The 23,869-nt window shown below is 37.0% G+C and overlaps 3 protein-coding genes across 6 annotated transcripts; 1 reads left to right on the plus strand and 2 right to left on the minus strand.

The window, feature by feature from the left end:
* Nucleotides 1-425: 425 nt before the first annotated feature.
* On the minus strand, nt 426-22,874 carry LOC134813620 (uncharacterized). 2 transcript variants are annotated; one of them, XM_063821498.1, is made up of 9 exons: nt 22,864-22,874; nt 5,047-5,239; nt 4,767-4,867; nt 4,440-4,522; nt 4,106-4,251; nt 3,792-3,907; nt 2,593-3,236; nt 2,337-2,411; nt 426-2,109 (listed from the first exon to the last, which is right to left on the minus strand). In XM_063821498.1, the coding sequence occupies exons 2-9, from the start codon at nt 5,228-5,230 to the stop codon at nt 2,040-2,042; spliced, it is 1,419 nt and encodes a 472-aa protein (XP_063677568.1). In that variant the 5' UTR covers nt 5,231-5,239; nt 22,864-22,874; the 3' UTR covers nt 426-2,039. The 2 variants fall into 2 exon arrangements, with proteins under 2 accessions (XP_063677568.1, XP_063677567.1); XM_063821497.1 differs by lacking the exon at nt 22,864-22,874 and having other exon boundaries at nt 5,047-5,271.
* LOC134813623 (uncharacterized) lies at nt 6,834-9,469 on the minus strand. 2 transcript variants are annotated; one of them, XM_063821502.1, is made up of 6 exons: nt 9,369-9,469; nt 9,192-9,263; nt 8,923-9,075; nt 8,343-8,422; nt 8,031-8,217; nt 6,834-7,936 (listed from the first exon to the last, which is right to left on the minus strand). In XM_063821502.1, the coding sequence occupies exons 1-6, from the start codon at nt 9,440-9,442 to the stop codon at nt 7,912-7,914; spliced, it is 591 nt and encodes a 196-aa protein (XP_063677572.1). In that variant the 5' UTR covers nt 9,443-9,469; the 3' UTR covers nt 6,834-7,911. The 2 variants fall into 2 exon arrangements, with proteins under 2 accessions (XP_063677572.1, XP_063677571.1); XM_063821501.1 differs by having other exon boundaries at nt 8,923-9,078.
* On the plus strand, nt 13,938-23,845 carry LOC134813618 (nibrin-like). 2 transcript variants are annotated; one of them, XM_063821495.1, is made up of 6 exons: nt 13,938-14,622; nt 18,386-18,469; nt 18,671-18,782; nt 18,945-19,060; nt 21,187-23,178; nt 23,415-23,495. In XM_063821495.1, the coding sequence occupies exons 3-6, from the start codon at nt 18,707-18,709 to the stop codon at nt 23,487-23,489; spliced, it is 2,259 nt and encodes a 752-aa protein (XP_063677565.1). In that variant the 5' UTR covers nt 13,938-14,622; nt 18,386-18,469; nt 18,671-18,706; the 3' UTR covers nt 23,490-23,495. The 2 variants fall into 2 exon arrangements, with proteins under 2 accessions (XP_063677565.1, XP_063677563.1); XM_063821493.1 differs by lacking the exon at nt 13,938-14,622 and adding an exon at nt 17,367-17,595 and having other exon boundaries at nt 23,415-23,845.
* Nucleotides 23,846-23,869: the final 24 nt, after the last annotated feature.

A 23,869-nucleotide genomic window follows, 5' to 3' on the forward strand; every position in this document is an offset into this window, starting at 1 on the left:
AAACGTGCTTTGTATAACGTTATCTTTAAAACTTTGAAATATTCGAATTTATGCGCCCAAACAGTGATTGAGTGGAGGTTATGTTTGATAACGGAAAATCAGATGTTTAGAAGTGGGCATCACGCAATCTGCGGACCACCTCCTTGACTGCACCAGCCTATTATCGAGTTAGAGTTATAGTGATATCCAATTTTGTTATTCTAACACGAACCTTCATCTTTATTCTTTACTCCAAATGAAAGCACAGTGCAAGCAGCTTACCAAAGATCAAAACTTACCCATACAATACTCATGTCTCATAATACTTTTCAAATTTCACGGGGAGAACTTTCACTGCATTAGTCACATTTAAAATTTCTTCAAATTAATAAATGATTGATTTCGATCGTTTTGATTGCTAGTGTAGGAACAAGTAATACAGACAATTCATTGAAAACTAATAAATTATAATAAATAATGCAATGGCTTACATAATGCGATAGAAAATGTCAATCTCATTAGAAAAAGTACACTTAAAATGAAAAACAAACATTGAACTGTCACTATAAAAAGAAGAAATTAAGATTCATCGCTAAACTATCAGAAATAAATTTTTGGATACATTTTTAAAAAATCGTTTTTTTCAACAATTCGTTCCCTAGATTCTGAACAATTACCGATAAATTCAACAGCATCAAGATTCGAAACAATTATCATCCACCAAAATAGCCAAAGGGCAATTAAATTGGATACACAGATAATCGGAAATACTGTCTTTCTACTGGTTAAACAATTAAACTGGTCAGAGGGTGACTAGTAAAGGAAATTAAAATATTTGAAAAACGTTAAATACAGTAAAACCCGGGAAAACCTTCACCTCACGCTCTGCGGATCGTTAACCGTGCACCGCCGGCCGGCTTGAAGCGCACGGTTAAGGAAACACACAACGTGCGACAAGAAAACTGCGCTCTTCATTTACAGGAATCGTTCTCACGTTTTAAATAAAACCTGCTTGGGCTGAGAAAAGTTGCTACCTTTAATTATTTCCAAAATTTTGTGGGAACACTCAGAGCGCAGTATTTTTACAAGGGGTCCAGTTTCTCAGGGTTTTAATGTAAAACTTAAAGTGACTACTTTGCAAACAAGTAAAGGAGCTACTCTTAGGCGGGAATGTGGTTAAAACCAGTTCCATCCTAAGAAAAAGAGCTCCAGCTACTTGCTGCGAACGATTAGTAACATTCCGATCCGGAACGCAAACATACTAACCGCCATTCATCGAGATGAATAGTTATACGCACGTACAACTTTATAACAAATGAGAACAGAGCTGCAGCAGTTAATGGAGAAGGCCGTCAAGGCAAGATTAAACAAATCGTATAGTAACTGCTGCAGTAAAAGTTCCAGAAACTTTGAACAAAAACAGTAATTATGATAATTAACCAAGTAAAGGGGTAGTGCCGGTTTTAAAAAAATTGATCTGATCGGACAAGTGTTTTGAGAAATTAAGACATCAAAATTGTATTACTCCCCCTTTACTCAAGTTATAGTAAAGCAAATTAACAAACTGGATGAATCATGATTCAACGTTATCGGATTGTGGTATGTCATAGCAGAATAGGTACACAAATAGTTCTCTGAGACATAGTATTGTCTCACTAGAAATTGGTCGGTTCATTAAATATAAATTATAACGTCAAACTGCAACTTAAACACTCAAATAGGGTTAAATTAGATAAAGAATAACGATAAGGTAATAAATAAATAAACATTAAACAAATATTGAAAAATACGAATTATTATGGTATTAGCGTCAACTCAAACTCTAAATTTAACACATGATCATGATCAATGATCATAATTATGATCATGATTAAGCAAATAAATAGTTCTCTATCGTGGTTATTTGGTTACACAAGGAGTCAAATAATGATCAGGCAAACACATAAATTTAAACAGGAAATAAGTTGTCTCGTCAATAATGAATTCATATACGACTGAATTTTGAATTACGATCAAGGACAGTGTAGTGTTTTTGGAACAGCAGAAGTACTCGAATCTTCTTAGAAGGAAGCGAAGTGGATACCGTCAAAGACGTTTTGTGATGGACGTGAAATCGTTTCTCTTCCGTTCCTGCAAATGATTTCAAGTTTATCTTTTGGTCACATTAAAAGAATATGAAAGTCTATATTTCTAATATACATATTTCTAATATATACATATTTCTAATATACATATTTCTAATATATACATATTTCTAATATACATGTTCTTATAATCGTGAAATTTATGATCAATCAAGTATCAATGAAAATGTAAGAATATGGAATATTGCGAGAGATCACGGAGAATTAACTTACATTCCAGGATTGAGTGCGAGACGAGACATTTCGGACAATATGTCAACAGGACACTGGTTCGTTGTCTCAGGCAATCTGAAATTAGGGCGAAATAACGCATCCCAAAAGTATTTGATATCAGTACGATATTCGGTACACTTTTGCTTGCCAAAGATAAATGGAAAACTTAACGCTCGTTACTATAAAAACAAATGGAAAAGAAAATACTCCTTTCAGAATTTCAGTATCAGTTTTAGCACTGCAAGTATGAACTCACCTGTTGGTATTCTTCGGAGAGTTGACAAAATCATTCACCAAGGATTGATTAGCATAAGGACTTGATCTGTCATTGACAGAGGGCGCAGTTTTAGGAGAACAACTCTGGTTCATCTGATGATTCTGAAACTCTAGAAGGAGAGGAAGCAGCCGAACAAGATCCTCGTTGAAATTCAGATTGTAGTTCTGCAGATTGAGCAAATCCAACAATTCCTTGTTAGGATGGCTATTATATGATAGCTGAGTTTGTTGGTTGCTGTACGGCGGACTGCCGGAGTTATCTGTTCCGGCGGTGAATGGGATTGGAGGTTGGGGCGTGTAGTTGGGACTAGTGTTCCTAGTCCTGTTATTGCCTCCAGAGAATACTCTAGAACCCCGTATTGAAGGGGTGTTTTCCATACCAGAGCTGTTACGAGCAGCCTGACTGAAGTCTCCCTCCAGATCTCCGTACTGTCCCCTGACTAACTGATCTGGGGTGATGTAAGGGCTGTTGTAAGGTATTTTGTTGGAAGGTGAAGGTGGTATGGGTGGGGAGGTGTTCTTCATTGTGTTCACATTAGGCATGTTAAGTGGCATGTTCAGGTGAGAGAGTTGAGTGGCTGGTCCATCCCCTTCGGCGGTGAACAATTTTAATCTTTCACAAACCTGAAGTTGATCGGATGAGATGGTGGGAAATATACCGTAAGGGTGAACATTTTTTCCCCTACTCTTGCCGAAGGCAAAAAGATCGTAGGGAATAAGTAATCGGGTTTGGATACATGAGGTGGCCCGACGGTCCTACGATGATGACATAAGTCTGCTCCTTCGCAATATAGACCACTCCCCTATAATTATGTGTATTGGAAGCGTCTGTTATGCTGCGCGCAACGCTAGCCATGTGTCAATTAATTACAGTGACGATCCTCCTTCGCAAAGTTATTTTCCGCAATTTTCTGGATTCATTTATTGTTGATGCGCGCGGCGCTTCATTGGTCAAATAAATCGTCAATTTTTACCATGCGCGAATCCCACTCATTTATTAAAAACATAATACATAAATATGTTGCACTTTTTTCCAGTCACACTTTTCACTCGAAAGAATTAATGGTACATAATACAAGTACATCGTAGGGAAAATTGATCGTGCGTGGTTTAACCGCGTCGAAATTCTTGTTAAGGTTCATATTATGTATAAATTTGAGATAAGGAGTTTGCACTCACATTGACACAGTCACAGGTCTTGTTGGAGTTGTAGTATCCGGACTGGTCATTGTTGTATTTCTGCTTTATCAAGTAGTCCATTTCCGCAAATGCCATTGATATCTCCTCCACAGAACCTAGATAATACGCATAATTATGCGGAATAATATGGATTGATTTTGCTGTCAAGTCTTAAAAACGTATGTTATGATATTGGCTAGTAGCTTGAAGGTGTACAATATCCTTATTTCCCGGTTACAGTAAAAGAGTTTTATAGTTCGAATTCATGACTTGAAATTAAATTGCACTTTTATCAATAGGAATTTAATGTTTACCAGTGAGATTGAAGAACTTTACTTTCTCATTTCGTGGTGGTGACTGAATACTGCAGGAAGTGTCCTCCATGATCTGCCTTATTGTTCCACCGTTGGGTCCTACCAACAATCCCACATACTTTGGACAACACCAAATACGCGCCTCCCTGTAATTACAATCACATCGTTATTATACTAAGTTATAGGAACAACAGTCACAATCACTGAGAATACTATTAATTCTTATGACGCTTGATCAAGCAAAGTATCATAATTCATATAGGAAACAGTATATTAGTCCTTCTATAGATTTGTAATCAATGACATTATAACTTAGCGGATAACATAATCCTACGTTTTAAATCTCCCGTTGTTAGAATCTTTTCCACTTAGTCTGTCATCCTGCTCCAATATCCAAAGTGCCATCTCAGCCAAATCCTATGAGAGGTGATTTTAATAGAGGGAATCTCTATCTAATAAAAAGGTGCAAAGATTTTTAAGATGATTTTATGATTTCCCCTATCGAGGGGAAAACCAGAGACAAAATAAATGGATGAAAATTTGATAGCAAGGTATTACTTATTGATAATTCACCCAAGTCTGATTTCATGAAAAGACAAAACCTTCTGACATTCAATTTTACAATAGAGTTTTCAAATTAAAATTTCAGTACAATTTGTACCTTGTAGCTTTCTCCATATACTCGGAAGGTAGGTTCATCATCCTGCTGAGGATTTTGTACATCTGTGTTGGTTTGATTACGCTTTTGCATGATGTTAGTTCCTGAGAAAGAACAAATAATTACACGTTGCATAATTACTGCAATAAATTGCACTGTACCTCTTTTGCAGGTTTGAAGACTAGATTTAAAATTAAATTATTTCCATTCAACTCAATTATAAAACTTTGCAACATGAATGAATATTCAATAACTTATGTAATATACAAATATAATTAGTTACCTTTCTTTCCCACAATCATCCCTACATAATGCTGCTTGGAAGCTTTAACAAAAGCAACTTTCTTGGTGGGGCTAAACGACTTGGGAAACACTAAAGTACCGTCTTGTAATGCACTTTCTAAGCGCTTCTGGTCTTTCTGGTTAAACTTGTCGTAATTCGCAAAACAGTCCAATGATTCGATCATGTTGTCAGCTAAATAGAATTAACTGTTAGCATTAGAGGTGGGTACTCTTCCTTACAGCCGTAGACTGGAAATTCTCAATTTGACAACGCTGGCAGAGCGGCGAATACGTGGGGACCTTATTGAAGCTTTTAAGGTTATTAATGGTTTGACCGAGTACGGCTCAGATTTGTTCAAAGTGAGCAGATCTGGTCTTAATCTTGTATCATCCAACAGATGTTGTAAGAGTATGGCAAAGATTAGGAATCTCCAAAGTTCATTTCTTCCAGAGCGAGTTATTCCTGGAACAAACTTCCTCCAGATGTTAAGAACTCGGTGACTGTTTTAAGTTTTAATATTAAATTAGAAGGGTTTAAGAAAGATATGATTTCTAAGGATATTTCTAATGATTCACTTTTTTGGAATGTTTCAAATGAAGTATTAGGGAGAATTGAAGGACCTAGCTATGTTAGTAATAAAGAGAAGCATAACGATTATCTTTATTTCCACCCTTTTGTGGCAAAAAAGCGATTCATAAATCTTTATTCCACTGGGAAGTATGAATAGGGTTATCTTTTGGGGATGCTTTTTGAATTTATTTGAAATTTTTTAATTTTTTTATCTAGACACTTATTTTACTTCGGAGTATTCCAACAGCCATATTGTTACACAAGTGCAACCAGCCAATTACAGGAAGCCGAAGGATTTGTTTTAGCCAGTGACGGTTAAGGTAGTGTGTACCATACTTTCTTCGCCCGAGACTTTGCTGCAATGTGCAGCTCCTCATTTAACCCTCACACCCGAATTCTCGAGTATTCGGCTGAGTAGACCGGGGGGGGGGGGGGGGCTGCATAGACCACTCACGATCCTTAGCTGAATGTCAACGACACTCACCCCACGACCAGGCAGGCAGTGGGATTTGAACCCGCAACCTCACGATTGCAAAGCTGGCTAACCAACTGCGCTACCTGGCCGTTAAAGTTGTAGTTAATAATTTACTAATTTTGGTGGTTAAGATATTTATATTTTTCCATATAGTGATTTGATACTTTGTAGACATGTGTGATTATGTTATGTCATAATTTTTACTTACTTAATACTTACTTGGAGGGGGGGGGGGGGGGCTGACCATATTAAAGTTTATTAAAATGTAGGTTTTCTCCCGATTTAGGGCTGGGGATATACTTTAACATACTTTAATATATCCCTATCTGTTTGGAGGTCTAAATAAAAATTGCTGCCCACAATAAGCTTGAAATGAAATTAATAATCGATTCCGAAAATTTCATGCAAAAATATCGAAAACTGATAAGAATTATTTCAATTTTAATGAAGTCATTTTGGTATCCCGAACTGAGATATTATATGAACAATTTTGTTCATGGCCGTCTCTATATGGAGGTGTATCCACTATTCAACAGATGTTGAGCTATATCTTTCACATAAAAAATTTAAAAATATTGAAATTTGATCGAATTTTGAGCATAAGCTTTCAAATTTGGTGCGTATGCCCAAATATGAGCATATGGTTTAAGGCTCATAACTCAGCCATTTTTTGACCAAACTGGATGTAAATTCATGTACTAGTTCAAAAACAGGCTTATCTTGCAAATCTAAACGAAGAATATACCGTACAAGAAGAAGTTAAAAATAATCATAATCTGACAGTTAACAATCAAGTAGCATTAAAAAAGTGCAGTTCTGATATCAAAACTTTGATTTCAAACTCTTTGATTTCAAACTCTGAATTAAAAACTCAACGAAATAAAGCTTCTATTTTGTGAAAGCAGAGAGTAATAACAACTCCTAAAACATGTCAAACGTTAACTAAACATTGAAAAGTGATCTATCCAGTCATAGAAAATATCAAATATAACCAAATACTGTGTTCAAGTATGAAAACAAAAAATGATTTTTACGCCTCACAAAATGACATTTTTAAAATTTTTTCAAAGTACAAAAAATGTTCCTTTTTTAATATATTCTGGTAAAAACAGAACTGGTATAATATAAACAACATATATATCTAACAGTAAGACACGTGAAAGAATAATGAAACTTTTTCCCAAATCGGATTTGAAGTGATGCCGTTTTGGGTTGTCATTTTGTAAGGCACTATCTCACGCAAAATTGCCCAACTTTTTTTAATCATCCTTTTTCCTGTAAAAGCTATTCTAATCTACAATCTATTATATTTATCTAACTGTCCTAGGTGAAATCAAATTTCTATAGGCTGCTGTTAAAAAATGACAGCCGAAACGAAATTGTCATTTTGTAAGGCATGTTTTTTTGGAAGATTTCAAAGATGACAATTTTTATCGCAAAATTTACGGTTTTTCAATCAAATCAACCCCCGGGAAGAAAAATATACCTGTTGAACTACCTATCTGGATAATAAAACATGAACAAAACTCATTTTTGTGCATTTCAGAGCCATCTCCTTTTTCGTGTCATTTTGTAAGGCCGATACCCGTACATTTAAAAAACTGAATATTTACAAAATTTACGAAATATGTTATACTTCTCCATTTAACTCTATTCTGAGCAATTAACGTTAAATAGTTCAAATCACATAAATTATTCAACGATAATTTGCGAACACTAAGGTCTTGTAGAATCAGTGTTAAAAAACTAAATATTTACACATTGTTTATATATCATATATCTCATAGTTTTTAGCCTATTAAACTTTTCGAGAGCCATGCTCAACTCATGGCTTCCTCCTCGTCACTGAAAATAGGTATTGCTAGAAATTATGACAATGATAATTTTAAACAATGTGTTGAATACTGACAATGATGCCCCGATTCTACATTTTACTTACTACAACATCCGTAGACGTTCGTTGAGGCTGTCTCTCTGCTCTTTAAGAGACTTCGCTGCACTGGTCATTCTTGTGAGCTTCCTTTTAGCTAACCTCTTCAGGTTCTGCCTCCGGCTGCTCTCCTTGGCCGCGGTTCTCCTAACCACCTCATCTATGTGCAGCCGGGTCAAGGAGCTCCCTGACTTGTCTGTGAGTAGATGCATATTCAGCTTTCAATAAGGGGGGGGGGGGGGGGGGGGGGGGGGCAGGGGGTGGGGGCAGGGGGGTCAGAGGAAGCTTTTGAAAAAATGAGACTAACTTTTAATATATTACCAGTAATGTATTTCCTAATTACATCGTTGACAACGGCACTGTTCTTTGATCCAAAAGTCGCCAGAGCGTTGGTCATATCGCTGAGAAATATTCCAGTCAACCCTTCAACATTTACATTCATCTGATAGGTTTTTTAATTGATAGAGTATTGTCTTACTTTCTATTAACATAGAACCAACGATACTTACCTCCATATTAGTTTCTCCGAATAGGAGACCTTGAGAAGGTTGGCCTTCACCCCCTTAAATGTTTCCTTTCCCTCCGAATTTGTTTCATACGTGTTCCTTACGCCACAAAAAAAACTAGAAAATTCCACTCTGTGGAGATGTATCGGCACTTCGACGCTGATTATTGGCGTCGATGTGCAAGTTGGCGTCGATGAGGTGGGGTGGGGTGGGGTCGATGGTTGGGTGGACTAGTGGGATGTGGATGCCATGTCTGTGTCCATTCTGATTTTGGAATAATATGTATGTCAACCTACATACAATATAATGAGAAATATGTATTATGAAGAAGTGTTACCGATGGAGATTCTTGACGGTAAATCAAATGTTTAAAAAATGCGGTTTTAAACAATAACCTGTGTCTCCTAGCAGTGGACACTGGCGTCATAGCGCCGGGAGTAGCATGTCCTGGTGTCATGGCTGTAGCGTAGCTAGGTGTCGCCTCCCATGCTCTAGCGGACGGAGTCACTCCTGGAGTCTCACACTCTCGGTCGGAGGTTTCGTCCAATCTGCTGGCGATGATATAAATTTGTTTACTAAGATAGGAATGGTAACACTTGTAACTTGTTCAAATATTTTCCGGCAACTTTTACAAAATCTTCAATTTATACCCGCATAATCTTACCTCCGAATACATTCTGCATGTTCCTCCTTGGGCGGAGGTATAACAGTTGTTACTGTTTTCCTTTTCGACGGTCTGGAGGGATAAATATAATTCACTTATGATGTAACAATTAACTGACAAATTTACTGTTTTGAGAATATTTCAACCAAGAGTTTATGTCAAGCTTTATTTACTTACATTGTAGTCGATAGGGGTTGATTGGCCTCCGCCCTCTCAACAATATCCCTTGTCAGTCTAGTCATGAATGACATGTTTCTGGTAGACAGTTAAACGTTACAAACAACTAATTTTGTTCAAGCACAACGAAATTATTCGAATCCACTAAGTTGAAGTACTGGTACGCAAATTTCTAAAGGAAACTGTTCTGCAAGTGTTAAACAATATATAATTAATGCAACAGTACTGAAGAAATATGTAAATTCCTAGTTAAAATTTTGAATTTGGTAAAACTAAAAGAATTGAAATTCATTTTCATTTCAAAATTTGTGAATAATGTATCATTTTTGTTTGAAATGTACACCACTATTATATCCGCTAGTTTGTGCGCGGCGTCCGCGCCGCTAGCTTCCGCTAGTCATCCGCTAAGTATGAGTGCTGCATTTTAGAGCGTCTCCTTTAGGCGTCCGCTAGTTTCCGCTAGCCATCCGCTAGCTTCCGCTGTTTAAACGATATATTCCGATAGCTGACCGCTGGTTTTTCCGTTACTTAAACCAGGCAATACGGACCTGTGTGGCTTTGGACTTATGTAAAAGCCACGGCCGATAGTTTTAAATTTACGTTGTCGTATAACTGTATGAACAAGTTGTAGCGCGATGCGTTACTGTGCCGCGCCGCGCACTTAATAAGGCTTCTCACAGCGAGATCAGCGAGATGCGCTACTGTGCCGCGAAATGCGCTACTGTGCCGCGCCGAGCTGCCATGAATTGACATCGTCAATTAAATAAACAAGTTAATCCTGTTTTTAAGAATGTGCGGCTTTGGGCCTTTGGCGGCCAGTTACTTATACATAAAATTGAATTTGAAATAGAAATGTGAATATATCAAAATTTAAAACTTAATTTCAAAATTATGTTTTGTATCACGTGGTGACCCCCACTGTCGCTTCACTATAAAGTTTTGACGATACAGGGGGAGCTGCGCACTCGTCCGCGGCGGGTCATATAATATATGACAAATTATATTATGATTGTAAAATAAAGGATAAAATTTTAAATTTGTTTCACTAAAAATTTGTTTCACTAAAAATTAGTTTCACTACACATGGTTACACATAGCCATGTGTATACGCGTTGTATCACGTTGCGACCCCCACGGTCGTTTCACTATGCTGAAATCGTCCTGACGATACAGGGGGAGGCGGGAGCCGCGCACTTCGTGTGCGGCGGGTCATACAACGTTTGACAATATACGCGTACTGCGTGACGCGCTTGTTTCACTGCAATCGAGAGGGCTCTGGTTTACTGGGCCGCGCTCAGCCTGTCATTCCGCCTAATCTCTACTATTAGCCAACATTAAAGCCTGGGGTCCTCAGGTAAGCGCTGGTTTGTAGCGCGATGCGTTACTGTGCCGCGCCGCGCACTCAATAAGGCTTCTTACAGCGACATCGGCGAGCTATGCGCTACTGTGCCGCGCCGAGCTGCCATGAATTGACATCATCAATTAAGCTCTGGTTAGAGCAAACACATGGTTGACCATTGTTAATGATCAAGCCTGATGCGCGCTACTTCGTAGCACTTGCGCCGGGCCAGATCATTAACAATGGTCAATTGCCATCGGGCCATTTCGAGAAGAAAGCGGCGCGCGCTACTTCGAAGCTTTGATAAACCCCATTTAGAGTATTGTGTTCAATTGTGGAGTCCAGTTGTGGCTCATGGAAGTTGGGGATCATCTTGGAGCTGGAGAGCGTCCAGAGGCGATTAACCCGTCTGATTGACGAGGTGGGTACTCTTCCATACAGTCGTCGACTGGAAATCCTCAATTTAACAGCGCTGACAGAGCGGCGAATACGTGGGGACCTCATCGAATCTTTTAAAATGATAAGTAGTTTGGCCTGCATTACGGAGCTGCTTTGTTCAGTATGAGCAGATCTGGTCTTAATCTAGTTTCAACCAATAGGTGTAGTAAGAGTGTAACTAAAGTTAAGAATCTCCAGTCTTCTTTTCTTCCGGAGCGAGTCATTCCTTACTGGAACAAACTCCCTTCAGATGTCAAGAACTGTTCGACAGTTTTAAGCTTTAAAGTTAGATTGCAAGGATTTAAGAAGGAAATGTTTTCTAAAAACAGTGTAAATGATTTTTATTTTTGGAATGTTTCGAATGAAGTTTTAGGGAAAATTGAAGGACCCAGTTATTTAAGCAATAAGGAGACACATAATGAATATCTTTGGTTTCATCCTTTTGTGGGAAAGAAGCGTTTTATAAATCTTTATTCCACTGGGAAGTATAAATGAATTATTTATAGATAATGTACTATATTTTTTCAATCAGTATATATACAATAAAGTAATTCAAGTGTTGCAATTGGCAGAGCACAATACAGAGGTAACGGAAACTGTCCACTGCTACCAATATTATATAATATGAAATATCAACAATCAGATATATAATATTTTATTATTATTGCTCAATAAAGAAAAAGTTAGTACTACTACACCTTCTTGCTCTTCGAATCTTGAGAGTGCTAACAACTTTGCACAGTTCTTTAAATCAAAGGTCGACAACATATACAACAACATTTATTTAGAACAACAATCCCAAGATTCTCCTAACTCAGATGAATTTGTTCCTCTTTCTAATAGCCCAAAGATAGTACAATTCCGTCATGTGTCTGATGAAGAACTAGTAAGCATCATAAAGAATATGTCTAACAAATTCTGTGATCTTGACCCCATACCTACAAAGATTCTCATCAAGTGTCTCCCAGAACTCCTTCCTCTGATCTCATTTATAGTCAATGAATCATTAGTTAAAGGTGAGTTTCCTATAAAACTTAAGGAGGCTCTCATTCGTCCAAGTTTGAAGAAACGTGGCCTTGACGGTGAATCTCTATCTAACTATAGGCCTATTAGCAATCTCTCATTCTTGTCAAAAATCATTGAGAAGTGTGTATCTATACAGCTCACCAGTTATCTTGAGGATAACAACTTGCTTTCTAAAGTTCAGTCCGGCTATAGGAAGTTTCATAGCTGTGAAACTGCAACAACCAGAATCCATAACGACATCTTGATAACTATTGACAAGAAAACTAAAGTTGTTCTTTTACTTCTAGATTTGAGTGCTGCCTTTGATACTGTCAATCACCCAAGATTAATCAAGAAGCTAAGATCTGCTTATGGCATTACAGGCATTGCTCTTACATGGATCAGGTCCTACTTGGCTAACCGTTCATTTTGTGTCAAAGTCAAGGATTCGTCTTCCTCAGCAACTGTTCTTGAGATAGGTGTGCCACAAGGTTCAATCCTTGGCCCCCTGCTATTCATATTGTACACCAAAGATCTTGAGAACATTGCAAGTATGCATGGGTGCTGTATTCATTTGTATGCTGATGACACCCAGCTGTATTTCACTCTTGATTCTGATGACCCATCACAGCTAGAGCACAATATGGAACACTGTATGTCTGATATCAAGAAATGGATGACAAACAATTTCCTTCAACTGAATTCTTCTAAGACTGAAGTCATCGTTATATCCTCTAAATTTGACTACAAATATTCCAGCCTCTCTACAGATTGTTAAGGATCAAGAGCCACATGTTGTTAGTGGAACTGTGAAGAGTCTTGGGCTGTATTTGGACAGTTATCTTTCAATGAGTGATCAGATTACGTCAGTGGTTCAAGCATGTAATATTCAGATCAGAAATTTGTGGTTTATTGCATCAAAACTGTCTTTTAACCTTAAGATTCAGCTTGTTCATGCTCTAGTACTCTCTAGAATTGATTATTGCAATAGCGTATATTTTGGACTGAGCTCTTATGATTTAAGTCGTTTACAGAAGGTGCAAAATTCTGCTGTAAGATTTATTTTCGGGAGAGGAAGAAAGGCACACACTACTCCACTACTTAAGAAAGTTCATTTTCTACCAGTTAGATTTAGAATAGATTTTAAGATTGCCCTACTTGCCTACAAGTGTTTAAATAATATAGCTCCTCCTTACTTAAAAGAGTTGATATCTCCTAGGCAGCAAAGTTTTAAAAATGTACGTCTTGATAATGATTATTTTTACCTTAGTTTTCCGCCCTCTCCTAACTATGTAAACACAGAGAAAGCTTTTAGTCACTGTGCAGTTAAAGTATTTAATTCCTTGCCATACGACATAAGATCAGCTGAGTCAGTTACATCTTTCAAGACCAAACTTAAAACATACTTCTTTTCTCTAGCATTTGATTGATTTTGCATTTACATAGGTAAAATGAACTTGTCATGTCTAATTTTCAATTAAACTAAGCTCAGTTAATGTAAGAGCCGCTTTAGAAAGCACTGGAGTTTATCTCCAGGATTAAATTATATCGAGTTATATGATTTAGCTATAAGGCGGTTTATAAATGTTGTATTTATTATTATTTATTATTATTAATTAATAAAATTGAATTTGATAAATTATTAAGAAATAAGTGTCAGGATTGGAAAAGCAACCGGAGCTTTTAACCAACTCAACAACATTTGGAAGGATAAGAACACAAGCATTAATAACAAAGTGCGAATCTACATCGCAGCTGTTCTTACCATTCTGACCTATGGATGTCATGATCTTTTTGAACTTATTAGCAATTAGACTGTTAGCTCGCTTCACAAGCATGTCATCTTCGTTCCAAAACTTTTTATGTCCTATGCATACACTCCTTGATAGTTATCTTGATCTAGTATCTTTGTTTCACACAATAGAGCATAAGTTTTGTGGTTTATCCACTGGGCTTAGAGTTTGTGTTTAAGCTACCAAATTTTATTATTATTATTTTATTATGTGAGATATGGAACACGACTCAAGTGCAGACAAGAAGATTGGAGTCTTTCCATCAGTACTGCTTAAGAAGAATCCTGAGAGTGAGGTGGTTCCATCGAGTAAGTAATGAGGATGTTTTAAGAAGGGCATCAATAACTGCTCTTGCTGAAATAATAACAACAAAACGGCTGCGTTGGTTTGGACATGTCAGTAGAATGCCTGAAGATCAGTTACCCAACTATTTACTTGAATGGAAACGCAAGCATGGGAAGAGATCAAGAGGCAGACCTAGGAAGAGCTTAATTGATGTATTTATTGAGGATGCTGAGCAGAGATTGGATCGTAATGGACTCACGATTGATTGTATGAGAAGATTAGCTGCAGACCGAAAGGGATGGAGAAATGTTACCCGCCGAAGTTGTATAATACAAAGTAATGATGCAGTCGACGCAGACTAATCCTTTTGGATGGAGATCTCGCCATGTAACATGTATGTAAATTATTAATGTTGATGGAGAATAGGGGGGGGGGGGGGGGGCCAACCATATTAAAGTATATTAAAGTATATCCCCGGGTCAAAATCGGAAAAAATCCTACATTTTAATATACTTTAATATACCTACAATTAGAAGATTTATATTCTTCGTTAAGATTTACATGATGAACTATATTTTTCACTCAGATTCGCAAGATAAGCCTGTTTTAGGACTAATACATCAATTTCCATCCAGATTGGTCAAAAATTGGCTGAGCTATGAGCTTTAAAAAATATGCCCATATTTGGGCATACGCTTTTGCCCAAATTCGCTTTTGCCCAAATTCGATAAAATGTCAATATTTTTTAATGAGACTAACTCAGTGTTTGTTGAATATAGTTTTTGATTGATTGAAATAAATTTTCGTGCACATACAGAATGAATGGTTAATAATTTAATATATATGTAGACCAAGCTCTGTGCACGGGATGCTTCCTGGAAGAATCCAGTTCTTTTAGCGGGGCACCCTACCTAAAGCCAAATTGAGATATAATAATCATATTCCTAGAGAAATAATCAGAAATCGAATACCAATCAAATAATATGATATATATGAGTAGTAACCATATTTACTATGCAAAATGCCCCAACCACATAGTGTAAATTTATATAGAATTCAAATTCCATATCATCATTAAACCTCAATACCTAGTCAATATAATAGCCCAAGCAAAATTAAATAACTTCTTATATACCTTACTGTCATACTACAAATTAATTAAACATTTGAAATCTGTTGACCAGAGAATAAATTTCTAAGCCTAATGCAAGTGAAATAATTTAGATGCAATAATGAATGCCTAATGTGAGTATCATTTGTCAATGTCCTTGTAAAAAAGTCTGTACAAGAGATATGAGTAACTAATATAGAAGAAAAAACAGGAAGTTGTCGTCTGTTGTAAAATAAATAAAATATCTAGAATATAAATTAGAATATAAAATAACATTCAGTCAATGTGTCGTCAATAAACTGTACAATTATCAAATGTTAAAACTGGGTGATACAGTCACCAAAAAAAAATACTAAGTATGATAAGTTAATAAATTAAATGTGGTCTATAAAACTACCACTAAGTATAATAATAGTGGATACTAAGTAAAAAGACCTCCATGAACAAAATTGGGAAAATTGCACATAATATCTCTGTTCGGAATACTAGCCAAAATGACTTCATTAAAATTGAAATAACTCCATCAGTTTTCGATATTTTTTCAAGAACTTTTTGGAATCGATTAAGAATTGCATTTCAAGCTTATTTTGGGTAACAATTTTCGATGTAGGCCTCCAAGGATAGGGATATATTCAAGTATATTGTAGGTATATTAAAGTATATTAAAGTATATCCCCGGGTCAAAATCGGGAAAAATCCTACATTTTAATATACTTTAATATGGTTGGCCCCCCCCCCAGAATATATTTATTTAAATTATTTTTTTATTTAGTGCAATGATATTTTGTAGACACTTGTGATGATGTTATGTCATAATCTTTACTTACTTACTTACTTACTAATTGTCATGTGCTGCTATAGAACACATTGTATAATACATTCTTCAAGCTAACGAGTAACATCAGTCAACATTATTGCAAGCCCATGTCGATCTATCCCACTTCAAATAAAACTTGTTACTACACCCTTCAAAATATGAATATTTAGCGATTTGCCATAAAATTATTATGTCTGTAAAATGTGCTAAAAATGTAATTTCTTGTTGCATTTTTATATTACATCAACACAGGGGTTAATGATTTTATTATATTATTTGATTGTAAATACAAAATAAATAATACAATTTTAAAAAGAAAAAGTCATTCAAAAAAATATATACATTCAACTAAATCAAGTAATGAAATTTCCAGAGCATAATAAAATCAAGTGTTGGGGGGGGGGGGGGGGGGGGGGGACGCCATCTTAGGGGGGCGCCAAATCGTCGTTTGAATGTGAGAAAATTTAAAAAAACTTAACTGAGGTACTAACAAAACTGCGCTTTTTGCTCTAGAAACACACTTTTTTAGAGATTTTACCAGCGTATCCTCTATTTGTTCAATTATAGGAAGGGGGCGCCAAAAGGGGGGCGCTTTTTTGGCGGGGGCGCCAACAGGCAACGTTATGCCACTGACCTAAAAGAAGGCAACCAAACGAATTTTGAATGGCCTCCCTTATTTTGCATTTAACAACTTCTTACTTGCAAATTTTGAGGTAAGAGGCTAAGAAACCGTGTTCAATATTTCCAAGGGATTGTTGTCTCAGTCAGGAACTCTGCACCTGCCATGGTGCATGAGAACCAATACCGCATGATACCACACAATCTGTTTCCTAATCAGCACAATATGACAACTGCCAATGAACTGTCTTTTCCCAATGAATTGAAGAGGGGTCAATTGTCGGGTGATCAAATCACAGGATTAAATGTTCTTCTGACCATGCTCTAGCAGATATCATGAAATTGAGGCAGATATGCTGCAAATCAAATAAAAAAAGGGGGGACTCCCAACCCATGTAGCTGAGACACCCCACAGCAAGTAGACCAAAGTGGCTCTTGCTTGTGATCAGTGCATCAACTACCCGCCGAAGCGGTAGTTGCGGTATGCTGCAAATCTCACCTTGAATGAACTGGAGGTTTGAGCCCTTTTCATAGCTTAACTGACCTTATTCCTATTTAAAGATCAATTTAAATTAATTATATTTATAACTATTTCATTAGTGATTTGAATCATTCGATGTTTTTCATTATATCCCACTTATCTCTCAGTGTAAGGATTGTAGATATGGCCTAAAAAACATTCAAGTGGATCGGACATGTTGGTGCTGTCTGGTGCAGGGTCTGTACATTATTTGGTGCCAGGATGTGATTACATAATTGGCAGGAAAACTGACTCAGATATTGTAGTTGTTGCTGACATTAAATATGGTGTTTCCAGACATGTAAGTACAAAATTGTATAAATTATTATTTTCATTGGTCTTGAATCTTTTACGACCATGTCGATCCCTTCAACTTGTAGCGTTGCTTTGATCTCGGTAGTGAGAAGCATTATAAGTAATGCATCAGGTTACAATAGTTGGTCATCAGTAAGCATACCAACTTGAATTTGGTTAGATACCTTACAAAACATATTTAAATGGTACGAAAGTCAGTGGTTTTTCGAAAAAAAAAAACCATATTTTTGGACCAAACCGTCATTATTTTCCCCAAATTATTTTTCATGTATTTTCCTTAATTATGACTTTACTTATTTACTACCAATATAGTAAGTTATAAATATGATTCATCAAATGAATGAACACTAGTATCTGATCATGAATTGCTTTAAAGCAAGTTAAGTTGAGGCTAACTCAAAGGCTCCTGAGAAATTGTTTACAAGATGAAACAGCCGATCAGAAAAGCTCTTTGCATTTAATCTTCTCGAAAATATTGGGTTTCATTTTTGTAAAATAAGGAGATGGAAAGAAATCATTTAGGTCACTGGAATTATGTCGAACATAAATATGTCTCGAAAGGTAGTTTGTAGTTTCACTGTGTTATGACTATACTTCGACCCTGGTTTCTATTTTACAGCACATTTTGTGAAGAGGAAATTTATCAACATGCAGATATTAACTATTTGATTATCTGCTCTGTATATTAATTGTAAATCAGTCAGTTTTACTTTTCGTTTGTTTGTTGTACTCATTAAAATTGAAATCAACATGAAGTTCACAAAAATTCTTTTCAGCACGGTAAGCTCAGCTATCATATAAATGGGGAAGTGCTCTACACTGATACATCCCAGTTTGGATCTTTTGTCAACTCAGAGAAGGTAAGCAGTTTATCAAACTTCTGTGTAACAGTTGGTCTGATTTTTATTGCAGTTCTATTGAAAATTGGTAAATTATAAAAATAAACAAATTTGAAAATACAAGTAAATTGATGAGCAACATGTGAATTTAAGTAATGTATCATTAATCATATTCTAGCACTTACTTTAGTACTTTTAACTTATCCAGTTTCTCAATTTTAGATTGAATCCAGTCAAAGTTCAGCTGTTCGAGCAGGAATGGAAATAAAATTAGGTCATCACCCTACTGTGTGGACATTAGAGCTAATGAAAGTTGTTGTATCAAACCTCCAAGGTATACATCTTCAAAATGGCAATTTAAGGACGAAAAGACAAACAAATTAGGATTAAACGTAGAACATACGCGCATTTCAGTGTTGATCTGTTAACACTACCATTGGCTACATATGATAAGATTGGATTGTCTGTGAATTGGTTTAATGTTTATATACCTCAGGGACAGCAAAACGTGAAGTTGTAGGTACTGTTAAAAGATTGCAACTAGCATTCAGTGGAGAATGGGATAAGACATGCACAACTCTGATCATGTCCAAAATATCAACAACAGTGAAGGTTTGTTGAATTATTACCATCATGGTATGTAACATTTATAATTCATATTGTGGTATGTCACGGCACATTTTAGAATTGAATTAAAATTAATATTCATTAATAATATGCTCAAAATAGCCATATATTTTAGATTTTCATCATCGTTGTAATATTATGTCAGAAAGAATGTGGATTCCAAATTAACCAATGTCCACAGCTAAGGTTTTTTTTTCTGGGTGCCACAGACCCACCCAATGGTGCTGACTTTTTTGGTTTAAAGACCCACTTTTCCATTGAATTTGGCTCGCTGGCTGAGCTGCGCTTGCAGTAACAGTTCACCACCAAATTTTTTAATCCAATTTTTTGAACTTTTTTGGCGAAACAGGGTGTTTTAGACGACATTTGGCATTAAAGAAATTTGTAGGACAGCAATAAACTGAGATTGAAAAGAATCAAGTACTCACGTACAGGGAAGTAGCCAGGATTTTTCTTAGAGGGGGGCTGTCGGCGAGCGAAGCGAGCCGACGTGTCCAATCCAGCTGTGCAGCGAGCGAAGCGAGCAAGCTGTGGCAGGGGTCTGGGGGCGCAGCCCCCAGCAGGGTCCAGGGGCGGAGCCCCTTGGCGGGGGCTAGGGGGGCGCAGCCCCCCGGAAAATTTTTGCGAAACAGGGTGTTTTAGACGACATTTGGCATTTAAGAAATTTGTAGGACAGCAATAAACTGGGATTGAAAAGAATCAAGTACTCACGTAAATTTGGTAACTTCACAACAGCAATCTGCATTCTCCAATCAGAATTTACGACTTACTCAGGCCTCATCGTCTTAAGATTTTTACATTTCCTACGGTCTAGGGGACACTATTGACTATTTATAGAAGTCTTCTAGAATGTTTGCTTGGATGTTATGACAGATATTTACTAATCCACTCTTCAAATCTTTGACTGACTGCAGTCATAAACACAGCCCAGTTACCAGGCGACCATGGGGGAGTAGACACACAGTTGATAACAACAGACCCACTATCAATATCAACAGACCCACTATTTCATCTTACAGACCCACAAGTCAATCCACAGACCCATTTCAGAGTAGCAAAAACTCACTATTAAGCGAGTAGACACACACTTAATAACAATAGGCCCACTATTTGACCTTACAGACCCACTGCCAATAACAACAGACCCACTTTGTAACCTTACAGACCCACAAATAAATCTACAGACCCATTTCAGAGTAGCAAAGGCCCACTATTAAGCGAGTAGACACACACTTAATAACAACAGACCCACTATCAATATCAACAGGCCCACTATTTCATCTTACAAACCCATTTCAGAGTAGCAAAGACCCACTATTAAGCGAGTAGACACACACTTAATAACAACAGACCCACTATCAATATCAACAGGCCCACTATTTCATCTTACAGACCCACAAGTCAACCTACAGACCCATTTCAGAGTAGCAAATACCCACTATTAAGCGAGTAGACACACACTTAATAACAACAGACCCACTATCAATATCAACAGGCCCACTATTTCATCTTACAAACCCACAAGTCAATCTACAGACCCATTTCAGAGTAGCAAAGACCCACTATTAAGCGAGTAGACACACACTTAATAACAACAGACCCACTATCAATATCAACAGGCCCACTATTTCATCTTACAGACCCACAAGTCAATCTACAGACCCATTTCAGAGTAGCAAAGACCCACTATTAAGCGAGTAGACACACACTTAATAACAACAGACCCACTATCAATATCAACAGACCCACTATTCCACCTTATAGACCCATATAAGTAAGTCTACACTGTAATAAAACACATCCAAGCTATCAACAGGCCCACTTTTGAGCATGTACAGACCCTCATTAACCATGGTCAATTCAATCCTAACCCCCCCCCCCCCCCCCCCCCCCCCCCAAGAAAATATGTTTTTTTTTTCGTTTCAGACAATTTTAATTTTTCGATGAAAAAATTTGAGGCAAGGGTGCTGGCACCCTTGGCACCCTTTAAAAAAAAACCTTATCCACAGCAATGAGCAATCAAATTTTAAAATCATTGGAACATTTCAAAGCAAATTTGGATCGTACAAGTAATGTGATGGTGTTCTTATTTGACTGAGTTTCTTTCTCAGGTGATAAAGGCAGTGTCTCACTGCCGAACAATTCTTACACCTGCATTTATTAAAGATCTGGACACTGCCATCAAAGATAAGATCAAAATTCCTATGCTGAATAAATATATTCCATCTGTCAGTGATCTAACTTTGAGAACTGCGAAATTCCACCCAATTGCTGAAAGAAAGACACTGTTTGATCCCCTTCAGTTTGTATTCATGAGTGTTGATGATAAAAAAGAAAGTGAACAGATCGTGAAGGATCTTGGTGGAACTGTTGCCTTGCTGGATCCTCTTTTTAAAGATAGAAGAAAAGTTATACTTTCAGAGGAGTCCATTGTCATGGAGACAAAAGATGCTGCGCTCAGTAAGTTGATGAGAACAACACTTCTTGAACGAGGTCTGGTGCCCACAAAGCATGGTGACCTCATCTTGTCACTTTTCTATAACGATAAAACGAAGCTGTTTAAGAAGTTCTCCGAGACGCAGTCCACCCAGTCAGGACAGATAAGGATTCAAGATACGCAAGGTTTCTCACAAATGAGTTGCACGCTTCAAGAAACACAGACTCTTGATGTTTCCTCCATTGAAGCATCTGCCGTTCCTCCACGACTTGACAAAACCATTCTGACTCCTCTGAGAGGGCTGCAGAGTAACAGCACAAAAGTTGAGAGCTGTGCATCAACAATGAAACCGGAGATGTGCTCTGAACCTGATGAGGGTTCTAAAACAACAAAAAGTTTGAAACTTCCTGATCTCACTGTTCAAAAACCAAAACAAGATATTTCCTTCTATGAAGCTTCTGTTTTTCCACCAAAACTTGACAGAACCATCAAGACTCCTTTAGCTTCGCCTTTCAGTACCAAGCAAGAAGTAACGTTTATTGAACCATCTGCTGTACCCCCACGACTTGATGCAACAATCAAGTCTCCTTTGAATTCAATAATGAGCACAGGAAAAAGCTCGAATATATCAGCTATTGAGCCTTCTCATATCGTCAGCCCTCTTGAACGAAATTCGACGCAGTTCAAAACTTCTTCATCTCCTTCACCACTTATCAGCCATGCAACATCGAGGACAACTAGTGATAGATTTGACTTGACTACTCCTACAAGAACTAGTGTTGGTTCAGATGTATCCCTGTTTGATAATTCACGGTCGAAATCATTTGTTGAGATTTCAACTCCTTCAGGAACCTTGGCTTCAAAACCGCTACCGAAAAATTCCAGTAAGGTTGCGTCCTCTAGTAGGAAGAGAAATTTGATGGACAGTGATGAAAGTGATGAAGACAGTGAGGATGAAAATAATCCGTTTGCTGCTTCCAAAACAAAATCGAGCTTCTTTTCAAATACGAACAACCGTAGTAAAGCCCTTAATTCAAGCGTCCCTGCTTCCAACAATTTTGCCAAGAAACCTAAATTGGAACCACATGATGGAAGTGAAGATAATTCAACCTGTCGAAGATCAGATTTGGAAGCAAAGTCTTCATCAAATACTGAGAATACTGATGCCGATAGTACTGGAAGGGTTTGTGAATCTCCTCCTTCCTCTAGTCCCACTGATAACTATTCCATTGAAATGCAGGAAACTTCCTCATCAGCAAGTCAACCTTTTAAACGGGAGCTCAAGGAAAAAACAGAATCTGTGACTAAACGGCTAAAAACAGGTGAAAGTCCGGTTTTAACCACTGCTAGTTCAATAAATGTCACAATTCCCGATACCTCTCACAGCATCTGGCTCAAACGGCCGGACACAAACACTGAGATGGAAAAATCATGCGACAGTTTTAGAAAGATTAGAATAGACGTTAGTTCAGATCTTATAAAGGCGACTAGCAACACTTCTGCGGTTGATTCAAGTCATGTTAATAGTAGGGGTGATCAAAGTGTGGTTAATTACAAAATGTTTAAAAAGAAGGGTGTGGTAATGAGGTCGATGAATGTTACTGTTGCAGACGGACAATTTCGGAGTAATACCACATCTATTTTCGAAGCTTCGCAGTCACAACAGGTTAGTTTACTAATATAACAGGTTACTTTACTAACCATTAAAGCCTTTCGTTTAGTATCTTGCCTTCTTTATCCTGTTCATTTTTTTTGTTTTAGAGCCACATTCTGGTGATCTTATCATAATTGGGACTTCGGGGTTGATTTTGTTACACTGATTATACAAGTACTATACACAAAGTACTATACACTGATTATACAAGTTTATACAAGTACACTAATTACTGAATTTGTTTTCAGAGCGTGGGAGAAGAAGAAGAAGAAATATCCATATTTTCTGACAGAAATGCAGGTAGCAGGCGCACTGTATTCTGATGACAATTATTGTTTGAATTTAAATATTCAATTTTAGAATTTTAAAATTTGTTAAGTTATTTACGGGGTAAAATTATTTTTCTTGTTGATCTTATTAAATCACAAATTTGAGCACTCGCCTATAAATTAAAGATATAATAAAAAAGTAAAAACTGTCTTTTTGTTGCAGTTAAGAAGCTGGTTGGCTCAAACAATTTCTCGGAATTTGATAATTATTGAATCATCATAATTATTGACACTGACAGCGTTTTTCTTTCAATTTGTTGTAAATAAGAGCTTTAGCCAACCAACATTTGGAACGGTTCGTTGGTTCATTTTGACCTACTAAACTAATTGCTACTTTTTAGATACAGAGAGAGCAGTGTTTTATTATAGTTTAT

The sequence above is a fragment of the Bolinopsis microptera genome, chromosome 3, assembly GCF_026151205.1.
Source record: "Bolinopsis microptera isolate Bmic1 chromosome 3, MBARI_Bmic_1.0, whole genome shotgun sequence".
NCBI classification, from domain to species: Eukaryota; Metazoa; Ctenophora; class Tentaculata; order Lobata; family Bolinopsidae; genus Bolinopsis; species Bolinopsis microptera.